Source organism: Phalacrocorax aristotelis, chromosome 5 (assembly GCF_949628215.1).
Source record: "Phalacrocorax aristotelis chromosome 5, bGulAri2.1, whole genome shotgun sequence".
NCBI lineage: Eukaryota > Metazoa > Chordata > Aves > Suliformes > Phalacrocoracidae > Phalacrocorax > Phalacrocorax aristotelis.
In genome coordinates this window covers 50,108,925-50,122,691 of record NC_134280.1, presented here as the reverse complement: position 1 = coordinate 50,122,691, position 13,767 = coordinate 50,108,925, and the positions used below count along the sequence as shown (strand labels likewise).

Sequence of the window (13,767 nt, the reverse complement as noted above, 5' to 3'; positions counted from 1 at the left end):
GATGTTAGTTTAAAGAATAAAGTGGGATTATGCTTGCGATCTAGTATGGTTTATTGTTGTCGTTCTTCAGATAAGATGTATCGGTTTTTAGCAGAATATTCTGAGTTACTGTTTCTAAAATTCTGCCTTACTAGCAGAATTTCCCTCTTAGGCAATGCATTCATTTTTTTTAACAGTATGTAAAGGATTCTTCTGCATGTGCTTTAAAGTCTAGTTATGAATTTTGCTGCTTTTTTTGGAATGTACATATAGAGAATCAGTGTGTTAAGCATATGTGCACTCATGTTCTTTATTTAAATTTGTTCCTAATGAACTTGTTGATGTTTTTTCAGCACCAAACTGGTCAGCTAACTTTGATGTACCCATGGAGACTGCACATGGTGCCAATCTGGATTCTGTTGGGTCTGATGTGTGGAGTACGGAAGAACCTATGCCAGCAAAAGAAACTGGCTGGGCTTCATTTTCAGAGTTCACATCTTTGAGGTAAGAATGTTAGTGATTCAGGGCAAGCTCTTCACTAAACATGTAATGGCGGTTGCTGTTTGGTTTCCTTGGGGTATCCATATCTACCCAAGCCTGTGTTGGTGGTGTTCTGGTGGAATACAAGGTGTGTAGTGTCTGAAGGGCCCCATGTGCTATAACAGTATGTCTTTGCGTGATCTATCTCATTTTGTAGGATGGGTGCATCCTAGTGTGTCGTTGTTCTAGGTGGGTTTTAAAGAATATTTGGGTCCTTTTATATTTTATATTGGTCTGTGACCAGAGGTTGGACTGTGAATTTTTTATTTTTACTTTGTAGTGTAGACTGAACCCAGTGAAGGGTTAATGTGAACTGTGGAATGTAAAGGTCATAAAACGTCTATGATGATTCTGTTTTATGGATGTTATAAAACAGGTTTGGTATTTTGTTTTGTTGTATGGTCTGGTTTTTTAAACCCATATGGTTATGCAGCTGTGATGTCTATGTTAGGCAGTTCTGCACTATTTTCAGAATGCCTGAGATGTACTTTACTCTCCCGGCTTGAACTCTATATAAAAGAACTGAAGTCCTCTGTGTAAGTACCTAATGAAATAGATGTAAATTTTGAGTTGCAAAATACTAGCAGTCAAGAACTGATTCCTTCTCCAATCAGAAGACTCTTCCATATTATATATGTGTGTGTCTCAGTTGTCTGTCTGGGCACTAAACAGCTCGGATATAGAAGTACAATTTTTCCAACATAAACCAGTGTATTGTTTCATGCTTGAGGCAGGTAAGTCGATAACAGAATTATGGGTTTAGAAAACAAAGATTTGGAGTTGGCACATTAGTGGATAGAAAAGACGTTTTCTAAATGGTGAGAAGTGTTTCAAGTGGCCAAATCTTGTCTCTTGAGTTTCTTCAGAATGAAAAACTTCTAGCCGTACTGTATATACGATTAAGTAGTAAAATCACTTCTGTTGTGGATGATGACTGTGTTGCAGTTGAACCATTTTCAAGAGCCTGTTTAGAAAGTCAGTTAAAAATGTTGGAAACACTACATGGAACCAGGGATACTTGACACCTTATTTACCAGGGACATCTCTGCTACTACTTGTAATCAAACCAAATAAAACAAGTAACAATAAAACTGCCACAAAACATGTACCCAGTCTGCTTAATTCTGGTGGATTTCGGGTTGCTAAACTTCCATTTAGCATGTCTTCCCAAGACTCCTACAAAAAAACACTTGCTGTCATTAGTTTCAGTAGCGTTCTAGGCCTCATAGCTTTGATACAGAACTAAAAATACTGTTTTAAGAACATTACATTGTGGTATTCAGAAATGTTTCTAAAGCTTTTTTACTTTGTATTTGAAGCTCAAAAGATTCCTTGAGAAGTAATTCTCCTGTGGAAATGGAAACAAACACAGACCCTATTGATCCCTTGAGTGCAAATGTAACTGCTCTTGCAACACAGCTAGAGAGTAAGTACACTGCATTCAGAAATGCAAACAGATTGGTTTTTAAGAGCTGTACCTGAGAAAGATCTCCCTGAACTTTAAAATTTAGGTTTCCAGAGATGTGTCATCTGGCTCTGCTGCTGTTCTGCCAGGTGACGAAAATGACTTGTCAAAGAATTTCTGAACTCTTAGAATAGCTTCCTATTTAAAACAAACCAGTGTTACTGTTACCTCTAAAAAGCCTGCACATCATGAACAGAAAAACATTAAAGAAGCTAAGCGTGTTGTATTAAAGAACCCTAACCTGTGTCAGCACTTAGTTATCTGAGCTGATGCCTGAGAAGGGTGGTAGCCTGAAGTCTCTTCCTATGTGGCCATAGGCCAGTAGCCTCAATGTGTTCAGATTTCCCCTTCCTGCTCATCCCTTACCAAGTTACCTTCACTAGGCATGCACTAATTCTTTCTTCTACATGTATGATCTTGTTGAAGGCCAAACACGCTGATTAGCTTTCTGTATATATTACTAGTAGACAGAACAAGAAGTGCAGATGAGATGTCCAGGGAGACTGGACTTCCCAAAGGCTTGTCTGCACACGGAAGCTTGCTGTCAAATATGTACTCTGTGGGCTTGTGTAATGAATTTGCCTGTATGGAAGAACAACAATACATCACTATAATCCTGCTGAAGTCCTGTTCAGGCAAACCTGTTGCAGTAACTATTGGCAATCTAAATCATTTAAGTGGCTTGTAAAACGAAAAAAGTTACAGAATGTGACTTTTCCTTAAGCCACCTGTAAGAAATACTTATGGTCTATATATGTGTATAGTGAGGGTTGCAGGAAGGTGACTTTCTCTGTAAGGAAGAATTCAAGAAGTGTACAAAACTGCAAAAACATCATTCTGGTTATATTGGCCTGTGTGTGCTCATGAAATAAAAACATAACCAGTCATGTACTAAATTACTTCTGTATATCTAGCCCCAGGAAGTGTTGCTATGGAGGCCAGCTCAGATGGAGAGGATGATGTAGAAAATGCAGACAAGGTAACTGAAACAGTAATGAATGGCAGCATGAAGGAGACACTGAGCCTTACTGTAGATGCTAAAACTGAAACAGCTGTTTTCAAAAGGTGAGAATACCTGTTTATTGTCTTCCCACCCTTGTAAAAGAAGCACTGTTGATGGAATGCTATGTGTTATCAAAGAGTTCTTTGCAAGTGATAATTCCTGAGGTTTTAAGTAGAAACCTTCTTCCAAAGTAATTGTTTTGAAATTTTACTTCCGGTTAGTTACTATAATGTACAACTTTCCTTATCAAGTTTTAGTTTCAGTGGAAGACTGACTCAGTAACTTTTGACCCTGATGCACATCATTGTGCACTTTTTATGTGCTATTACTCTTTTAACATACAGCTAATTGCACATCAAAGCTAAGCTTTTTAAAATTTTGCACAGAGTAGTTAGATTTGGATTGGAATTCCACCCCTCTCATCCAGGAGGATGGAGGACGGAAGTTGAAAGCCAGCCAGGTACTCCTCTTAAGAGTAACTCATCAGACAGTTGGGGTGATTACTGGTGGTGGTATGGATGGTGGTGTTAAATCTGTCTGGACTTACAGGTGGCTCATAGAATTCTAGAATAACTGGAAGAATAAACTCCTTAACTTTGTTATCTTCTGATACAAAGTGTTTAATTCAGGAATAACTGTCTTACAATATGGTTATATTTCCATATTACATATATAAACAATGTGATCCTTTTTTGGGAGTAAAGCACACTTCTGTTTTGTTTACTTGAGATCTCATCCACTAAGATCTTGTGATCTTAGATTTAATAATCAGGTGGTTTTTATTTAGTATCAAATCTTTATGTAGATAAACAGAGACTACACACTGATCTGCAAGAAGCTGGTATGTCATGTGCCTCCCCCCACTGCCCCTGGTCTTGACAAATCAGAACATACTACTAGCATTTTGACATGCAACCCTCTTCTCATTCTTTTAGAATAATTTCTTAGTATATGTCCCTATTCTAGCTCTAAATATTGAAAATAAATTATCCATATGTCTTGGAAGTGGCTTTAAAAAAAATCCCAGTCCATTTCAGTAGAAAAAAATTTCCCAGTGTTAGTCCTTAAAATGCCCTTTTAAATTCGTTTTACTTTGTCCCATTAGTGGTAGTAGATAAGTGCTATTCATTTTGCATGGTTCAGGAATTGAAACATAACAGCTTTCAGTCATTCTTGCTTCCATCTTTTTGATTATTGACGCAATAACAACTCTAGTTTCTTTTGGCACCTGACTTGACTTCTGATGTTTTTTCAATACGGAGGAGGGAGCATTTATGGCTGCACGGCACTTATGGCTCAAATGGCATTGTTGGAGAAATTGAATCAAAGCAGTTTAGAGGAGGATTTGACTCGGTGCAGACTGACGTGGCATGGAACCACGGTGCCTTGCTGACTTAGTAAATGATGCATCTGCTGTCCAGCTTATTCTGTATTTTGAGCAATGCTTTCATATGGTCTGCGCTGCTATTGTGTTAGATGTTTAAAGTTGCATTTAGTTATCCATGGTGTTTTTACACTTCTCCTTAAACTGCTTTAGTTCACACGTCCTTTAAGTTCTGTGACTTCTGGTACTGGTGCAAAAACTAACATGAGGAGGCAGCATGTGGTGGCAGTTCCTGCCTGCTTTCCTGGAATTTACCTGCTTGAGCTGTGGAGTAAGCACTTCAATTTATATAGTTAAAAGGACACAGAGGTACAAAGGGAGGCAATACCACAGAATTGCCCAGGCCAGAAGAGACCTCGAAAGATCATCTGATCCAACCTTTTGTAGGAAAGGGAGCCCAGATGAGACTGTCTAGCACTCTGTCTGATTGCATCTTGAAAACGTCTAGCAATGGGGACTCTGGGACATTCATTTTGAAAGGGGAGGTTAAGGATATGTAGAAGGAGGCTGAAAGGTGAGGTCTTAAATATGGAGACTGTTTTACTCTGATAGAGCTATGTGGCCTCATACTGAGTCAAGGCTTACGTGGCTTTCTTTAAACCCAGTTTTAAATATGCCAGAACAACAAATGGGAGAGAAAAGTAGTATGTCCTTTGGAATAAATATTTTTAAGAATGTTGGGGGCAGAGGAAGGCTAGATTAAGGAACAATTAGAGTAACAAGAGGAGGTCCTACTCTGTCTGGCCTGTGTACCTGGCTAAGCGGACACTTCCTGACCTAAGGTTTCTAAGACTAAGTTTCTGCTGATAGAAAATTGATGGTGTTGAAGTCCATGTTGAGTGGAGGAGGAGCATCACAACCACAGTAGTTCATTTGTGGAAAGCTGCAAAGGGCAAAAATGTGGCTTCTAAATTTAGTTAAAAATGGAGAATGAGAAGGGAAGAATGATAGCAGAGACCCTTTTTTTGAAAAAAAAAAAAAAAAAAATAGGTCAGTTCTGATGCTGATGGTGGCAAGTATTTTATTTTGAGACTATTCAGAGGGTATCAAGGCAAATGAGATGGGGAGACCAGGTGGGGAAGACTGGATCTTGATCAGAGATTGCAATGCAAAAGACAATATTTTTACAGGCTCTGCAGATATAAGGAGGCATGGGAGGAAAAGAGGAGGACTCATTGAAATTTAAAGGATCCATTGAAAGGAGAACTGTAAGAATAGGAAGAAGAATCAGCAGAGGAGAGTGGCTTTAAAATGTTCCTGACTTTTTGCATAAATAGATTTATTGCCACAGAGATATAAGATTGATGTTTGCGTCTACTTCAGAGCTACCTTATAACTATCTCTTGCAGGTATATGGTCAAATTTGTATTTTAGTGCTCTCATAATGGTGTGGCTGAGGTGGGAAAGGGTGGAATAGAAAGACAGAAAAGCTTTGATTTAGAGGCAAAACACAAGTATTTGTTTGCTAATGACTTTTGAGGCTGCTTAGTTACATGGTAATGTGTTACAGTGTGAGTGTACTGCTTTTTCACTGAACTATGTTTCATTTTGTCTCTGAGAGGAAGTTTGTGAAATAGATTGGGCTGCAGTCTTAGTACTGCGTAACCCATACATTGTATTTCACTGTAGAGTTATTAGGGAGTCTAATAAAGATGGTGATGAGTTAATGATTCTGCTGATGTGTTTCATGGACAGACTTTATTAATGCCAGTTTCTGAGGGAATCTTGAATTCCTTTTATACTTTCTTCCTTCCATTTTTGCATACTTCTGGCTTCAGAGTGTTGAAATCTTACCGGTACGTATAGTAAAGGATCCATGACTGTTACCACTTCAGGCATCACACGCATTCCCTCTTTCCTTTCTGATGTTATTTGTAATCACTGTATTTCCCGCCCTTTTATCCAGTCAAGGTTTAATGGACATGAACACCAGTGCATTATTAGGTGTTTGCAACGTCTAGAGCCATGTGCTTGATCATCATGTTGCAACCATTACATAAAATCCATTTGCATGTGAAATATGGACCTGTCTCCCAGTTTTCTCCTGTTGCCTGAGATTTCCCTATAAGTAAACTTAAAATAACTTCACTTCTTTCCTTTTTTTTAAGTGAGGAAGGAAAATTGTCTACCTCACAGGATGCTTCTTGTAAATATGTAGTAGAAGAGAACACAGAAGTTGCAGAAGAGGCTCCTTCAGCTCTGCAGCCTACTAATAGCAGTCCAGAACAGAGGTAATTGCATTCAAGGATGCTTTCAATCCTCTAAATAGCAGTTTGCATGTTTTTCTAGTAGGATTGATCTGAAGAGATTAATGAATTCCTGTTAGTTATCACCTCTGAATTTAGTTCAATGTAAACATGTGCTTGCATCTATTTTATAAAATCCTCACAATTTAAATTTTCTGTTGATTCCAAGACTCTTGAGTTGTGAAAAATGTACTTGCCTTGTATTCTTTGTCTTGCAGGATGTTGTAAATATCCCCATTCTGTTTTGTGATATGTTACCAAGTTAGACTAGTGTATTGATACCCCTATGTAAGTGATACCTTAAAAAAAAAAAAATTAGGGGAATAAGTTTGACTTTGTCCTGAAAATTTATGTAAGTTAGGTCTAACATTTTTTCATTCTGTATTCTACACTGTGAAACAGCTTGGTGGGAGTCCAGTAGTGCAGCTGTATGGAAAGGAAATGGTGCATTAAGTCATGCTTGTTTGATTGTGAGTCGGTTATTATTTGCACCTGTGTCTTCATCAGGTACTAATTTGAAAATTTGTAGATGTGAGAAGACTTTTTCGAAGTACATAAATAACTTGTTTCAAATAAAATTTGCTTGAAATAGGGAGCAGCCTGAATTGCTCAGCATACTTACTGGAGGAAAGAAGAGACATTTTCCTTTGGCAGCCCAGCAGCTAGTGCAGTCTCAGAGAATAGGAATTCAAGATGCAGTTCTGAGGGGAACACCACCAGAGAAAGCTACTCTTGCATAAATTTGTTTCTCTTAAATTGTCAGGTAGTACTGCTTTCTCAGAAAAGGCATTTAACAGTATTTCTCCTGTTTCATTTCCTGTTGAAGTACTTGTTTGGGTTCTTTTCCTCCCAAGTTACAATGGTATGGCAACATACATGATCAACTTGTTTTAGTATGGCTTCACCAAAATCAAATGCTCGTAGGGTGACATTAATCACCAAATGTTAGAAATGCTTAATGCAGATGTTTCATATCTGAGCTAGTTTCTAGACTTAGAGCAGGATTCATCTTTATCTTGAAACCCTAAAACAATGAAGAGCTTAAAGCAGGTGAGATGATTTTCACCATTGAAGGCAGTGTTCCATTATGACCTTGCTCTGGAACTTAGGTATTCATAAGTACTTTTTTTACTGGTTTACTGGCTTCCTAGCAGAACTAATGGCGCGTTGAACATCAGGTACAATCCCACAGGCTTGATTCTTGGTGTTAAGGCAAAGTCTGGTATGCTGCCATTTCCTGTTTTAGATGTAATTCAAGGGTGCCCAGAGGAACTGTGCTGTCTCGAAGAAAATCCTTGTAAAAGCAAAACCTAAATGTGCATTTACTAAACCCTGAGTAGTCTGTAGGGTCTGCTCCTCTCCTTGCCAGGCAGGGCTTGGGGGTCAGAGCTGTGCATGCTGCCTTCTTGTTGGGGAGCTGAGGATGTTCTGAAGGGAGACAGGATTTTGCTTAATTAAAAGCAATTCCAGGAGTCACTTTTGCTTTGCAATATAAAAAGGGTATGATTCTGAAAATCAGAATTCAGAATACATATATACACACACATATTTTCTGGATCTGCATTTAACTAGTTTTAATAGTTTCACAAATCCTGTGAAAGCAGTAACCATTTTTAAGACCTGATGGGTGCTATGTTATGTATCTAGCTTTCTAGTGAAGACAAAATTGAAATGCTTTTATAAGCAAAGATTTAGAGTATAGCTCTACATACAACACAGAACTCTAGTCCATGTTCTGATGCAGACTGAGAAAGATACCAGCATGTTTGACAAATTTAGATTGTTTTCTAGACTTGTTTATGAGCCAGTATGTCATACCTCTGTGGTGTTACACTAAAACATTGCTACCTTTTCCTGTGAGCCAAAACTTTCTACTCTGCATAAATTCCACAAACTTAATCAAGAAGCAGATTCTAATCAGAAAAAAACCTACTCTGTACTCTTAGCTAAATGGGAAACCCAGAAACTGTCTTTCGCAGCTTCTTCTATGTCTAGAGGTACTGGTTTTATTAAGACAGTATTTTTAATGCGGATAAGCATTAAATGGTAGGGGAAAAGTCTTTGGGTACTGTGATTGCCTTTTGAGTAAAGACGCTTGTCTAAACCAACAGAGGGCTCTCGGAGCTAGCAGTTTGCTGGATTGCTTTTGAGTTGCAGGAAAACTCAAGGAACCCCTTTCATTGAATCCTGCTGGCTTCACCAAAGTTCAGTACTTTCTCTAAAGGTGGCTGTCACAGCAGATCCTCATAGAAGCGCAGCATAAAGATAAACATAATGGTGCTTTTGGGGCTCCATGCATGTATGACTAGTGGGAGGAGTCCCCTAGGTAGGTCTTTGGCTGGTGGCCAGCAGTAGCAATCTCTGCTAGGAGCCCTGTTCTGTCACAGACTTTTTTCCCAGTTAATAAGTGACTTACTGCTGTGCGGACGGTCAGGCTTCCTGTCCATGCAGCACTTGTTTCTTACCTTCCAGGTTTCTCTAAAAAGTGTTTACTTTTGTCTAGTGCTGTCTGTCTTTTGTCTAATGTGTACATATGTTTTTTTAAAAAGTGTTTTTAGACCTTAGCAGCCAAAGACTTAGCTAGGGGACTCCTGCTGGTCATGTGCATGTAGAGCACGGACCCAAGAGTGGCTTCTCTGTGATGTACACCATCAGAGAACAGGAGTTACAGGTAACTTTTCTCATGTGTAGTTCCAAATGGTGTTTATATTCTTTAAGGGAATCTTCAGATGTATTCAATAGACTTGCACTGAATGGAAGTTGAGATTTTTTGCCTTTGCTTGCAATTCTTAATGTTCTCATGCGCTACTGCTTTGACCTCTATTTGTGTTAGTCCACAGCAACTGAGCCCATGTTTACACTAAACTTCTTATCTAGAAATGTACATACTGTAATTGTTTTCACTTTTGCAGGTTTGCTTCTTATTTTCCTCCATACTTCCTGAACTTGTCATGCTAATGGACTGACATTCGAAGTATTTGTGAAATGGCAGTTTGTAGATTAGAGTAGTAACTAGAGCAGTGTTTTTTAAGATGCGGTTTTTCCTATTTTGTCTTAGCTGCCTGCTTTCAGATGCAACTTTAAATACTCCTGGTATAACATTTCTCCTCACAGAATAAGATTTGGAGAAGTAGCAGAAATGTGCTTTTTATTAGTGAATCTTTTGTGGAGATATTGCATCTCTAGAGATCACTTAGTAGCTCAGTTAATAAAGATCAAACACCCTTCAATGGTGTGCTTGCTTAATTAAAGTGCTAAGCTTAATTAGGCAATAAGGACTCCAGAAAATAAATGGGATGAGCATGTTGTTAGCTTGTGTTTCCTCTGTATAACTCAGGGCTCATGCTACATGTGATCTGGGGTGTTGGTTTTTGGGGGTTTGGTTTTTTGGTTTTTTTGCACCTACCTGAATTTGTTTTGGATCCGTCTTGTTTCTTGTGTACTTATATCTTTTTTTGGCCTCTTAGGACTGATCAACCCACCTATTTAGGAGAGGCATCTGTTAATGGCCCTGTATGATACGTGATGTCTACTACCTTGGCTGAAGAAAATGAACTCATATCCAGGTGTTTGAGTGTTTCTTGAGGATTTCATCTAGACCCTGTTGAAGCCAGTCACTGCTGCACTAATTTCGCAAGGGATCAGGACCAGCAACATTTATATTCTAGATTTTAAGACATTGTACAGAAATTCATAAGTGTAAAAATATTGCACATTGAGAAATACCAATAATTTTTGCGTATGTTTATATTGTATTGTTCTAAATAATGGGTGGCCTGTGAAATAAGATCCTGCTACCCATGTAATGACAGTAGTGTTACTATAGTTAAAATGGCTGTAAGAATAGTTTTATAAAAAAGTGAATACACAAATCTAATGTATTTGAGACATAACTATTTGACAATTAGTGTGACCAAAGTATTTAGCAGTTTTCATACATTTTTCACCTTGTAAAAAGAAAAGAAAAGAATTCATGTTTCTTCTGAAACTGAAATGCCCTATAAATGTTATTTTGGTTGTTTAGCTTACAAAAGTGATTTAAATAAGAATTTTTTGGTGTTCAACATTTTACAACAGGTTTTTTAATTGGTAATTGTTTTCTGTATTGTTTAAAACAGATCAAAAATGTAAGTCTATTGGTAGAGATTTTAAGTATTTATTGCTACAACTTAGTTGACAAATTGATGTTACTGTAAAGCCATATGTTCTGTTAAGTCTTGTTTGCTTGAAACAATACCTTACAGGTGAAACACTAGAATATTTGAAGTGCACATGGCTTGTTGTGTTTAAGTGATTCACCTGCCTTTTAACCCATTCACCAAGATTTAGTTTAATACTGAGCATTATACAATGGAACATTTCAGAACAATCTGCGTATTTAAAACGCTATAATCCTTTTAGACAAGTCAAGTAAATGAAATGCTCGTGCTGCTAATATAATTACAGTACATGCATTTTAAAAGTATATAGTGTTTTTAATACAAATTTTGGCAGCAGAGCATGTTAATTGTTCCTTTCACTGTACTGATCTGTGTGAGGCTTTCATTTGTATGTTCTAAACCAGTTTTTTCCCAGCTGGTTTGTGTATATATATATAGTGATTATGGAAACTAATTCTGTGTAATTTATAATTTTCTATGTCAGTGTAAAATTCCAACAGCCTTCTCAAACAGAAGCAATATACTGTATATTGCCACATCGTCTGGTGAAAGGGTTAAAGTACTTCACCTCCTGCACTTTTAGATGCAAATCCATTTTTGTTTCTGTAATAGTTACATTCATTTATTTTTTACATCATTTGTTTTCCTGACCAGTATTTAAAGCCAAAAGGATACTCTAAACAATGGCCAATGATTTATATTAGAAGGCGTCCCGAGCAACGTGCCTAAACATTACATTGCATACAGAAATAAAAAAAAACCCCACACATATGTATAACGGCATTGCCCTTCTCACTTCTTCTATTGCATTTGCTGCAGCAAATTTCAGTGGCACTCGTCATTGCAAATTGTTACAGACTGATCAGTTGTGTGAAAGTGGAGGGGGGGGAAAACACAGCATCACAGGTGGAATTGGTAACTATGGTTGCTCTTTTGTTTGTACTTTATAAATGATGGAATCAAGTTGGTTTCTAAGTTGTTTCTTCTTTGGTTCAGAATTGCTTCCAGATCAGCTTGACCAAAAATATTTTGTATGTTAGCTTTAAGGTTGGCAGCTGTCCTTTTATCACTGTCTGATCTGTTATTGAACAAGCAGTTTTGGAAACAAAACCACTCATTTCGACACATCAACTTCAATCCAAATAGAAATTCCAAATACAGGAGAGCAGTATGTTGGCTTACATAAGCTTATAAGGAATAAAGCTTTTTGTCCTTTTCAGTGGGAGCTATTTGTCCCTTGCCAACAAGTTGAATTAACTTGCTATGTAGCCATGAAAAGTGAAGAACATACTGGCGGCAAATCCATTGAAACTATTTCAGCCCTGTTGCCTGCAGTTCGGCAAAGCCTTCTAGTATGTTGTCCTTCCTTCTGTTAATGAACTGTCATATCCATCTGCTATCCAGTTCATACTGAGCGCAAAATTGAAAAGTTGGAGTATTTTGTCCCCCTTCCCTCTGTTCCTGATAGGTAATACCAGTTGAGTGGAGGTGTGAGTAGTGGTGGTGACTGGAATTCACCCTTCAGTGTAGTTTACCTTCTAATTAAAGGGTGCAGTAGAGGTAAATTAGGTTGGCTTACTGATTGGCTAATGCTGATTCCAGTGGTCTTGAAGGTTCTTCCTTACTGTTGTGTTTATTGTTAGTTTTAAGAGCTTGTGTGGGAGGTGAGTTAAGCCTGGGATTTAACCTAGGTTTGATGTAGTGTGAGCTTGTTCTGAGGAGGTGGAGGGGTGCGTTTTACCCACTGTATTACTTGTACAAGGAATCCTGAACTTGAAGGGAAAGCTGGGGGGGGGTGTGCACGGGGGGGTGTTTACACACCCACACCTTTTGCCATCTTTTACCAACAGTTTATGCTGCTCAAACAGGCCTACAAAAGTTTGAATGTACTTGGAGAGTTCTGAATGGCTGTGTTACCCAGCCTGCTTAATCAAATTTGACTTGCATGCAGTGGAGTTTGAGTCGTCTTTATTTAAAAGGTATTCTAATACGTTTGTGAGATGGATTAAAGTCTAATACCTTTGTACAGGTTTGACTCCCTACAGTGTATTTAGGAGCAGTTAGGATGAAATAAGCTTGATTTGAATGGCTCATACTGAATATATGCATTGCCACATTTCACAGTGCTCTTTGAAATGGCTAGAGGCTTTGTCACTTGAAACTGAGGAATAGTGATGTCAGTTGATATCAAAGGGCAATGGATTTAACCCTCAGGCTTTCAAGTAAAGAATTTTTATTCAAGCCAAGAGCGTGTTGCAAAAGTGGATAAACCAGCAATAGATGCAGTAGCTTATTGCTTCTTCAGACCTCAGTCTCTGTACTTTGCAGAGTGGGTGAATCATGCCTTCTTGACCAGTTAAACCATTATCTTAAAGTGTAAGCCTTGACTAGCTTTTATAGCAAGATTATTCCATTTAAGTAAAAGTGTAAGCCATCATCTTGACTAACATTATTATTAATTAAGCCAGCATTCCCCCAGTTCAGTGAGTTAACAGGTATTCACTGCAAAGACAATAGGATAGTTGAAACAATATCATTATATCACTGTAACTGCAACCCAGCATGACCATGCTCTTGAGTGAAACCTACCTTCTTGCTCCTGTTATGTCTTGTATCTACCTCTTAAACGGTGAGTTCTGTATTGTCATCTGCATGCTCCTGTGGAAACTTACTGTGACATTCATTCCAAGTGTGAAATCCACTGAGGAGTTATGAACGACTTATGAGGAAGACGAATCAGGTTGTTACTATTGTTTATAATGAACTTCTCTTCCTCTTTAAATGAGCTTTAATTTCCTTGGGGATCGTGTTGTTTTCTGACATAGTCTTACACAGTTATATCAGGAAGTAGTTATTGTATATAACTGATGGCTCTATTAGTATACTTAATCACTTCAGACTGTCTCAGTATAAGTAGCGCTTTCTCCAGCGTAGCGCAAGTGCTTCAGGTTTCATTATAAAAGTGTCTGTGTTGTCTCCCAGACAGGGAT

General features: G+C 38.1%; 1 protein-coding gene across 21 annotated transcripts in view; it reads left to right on the top strand.

Annotated features, from left to right (window-relative positions):
- PPP6R3 (protein phosphatase 6 regulatory subunit 3) overlaps positions 1 to 11,752 on the top strand; it is a 67,260-nt gene extending 55,508 nt beyond the window's left edge. For 18 of the 21 annotated variants that reach the window (XM_075094417.1, XM_075094411.1, XM_075094406.1 and 15 more), the window contains 5 exons: positions 333 to 483; positions 1,839 to 1,945; positions 2,899 to 3,049; positions 6,480 to 6,602; positions 10,085 to 11,752. In XM_075094417.1, the coding sequence (XP_074950518.1) occupies positions 333 to 483; positions 1,839 to 1,945; positions 2,899 to 3,049; positions 6,480 to 6,602; positions 10,085 to 10,136 (584 nt within the window). In that variant the 3' untranslated portion in view covers positions 10,137 to 11,752. Of the gene's footprint in view, positions 1 to 332; positions 484 to 1,838; positions 1,946 to 2,898; positions 3,050 to 5,501; positions 6,045 to 6,479; positions 6,603 to 10,084 lie in introns of those variants that run through there. The other 3 variants (XM_075094415.1, XM_075094416.1, XM_075094413.1) reach the window with 3 other exon arrangements.
- The last annotated feature ends 2,015 nt before the right edge of the window (positions 11,753 to 13,767 follow it).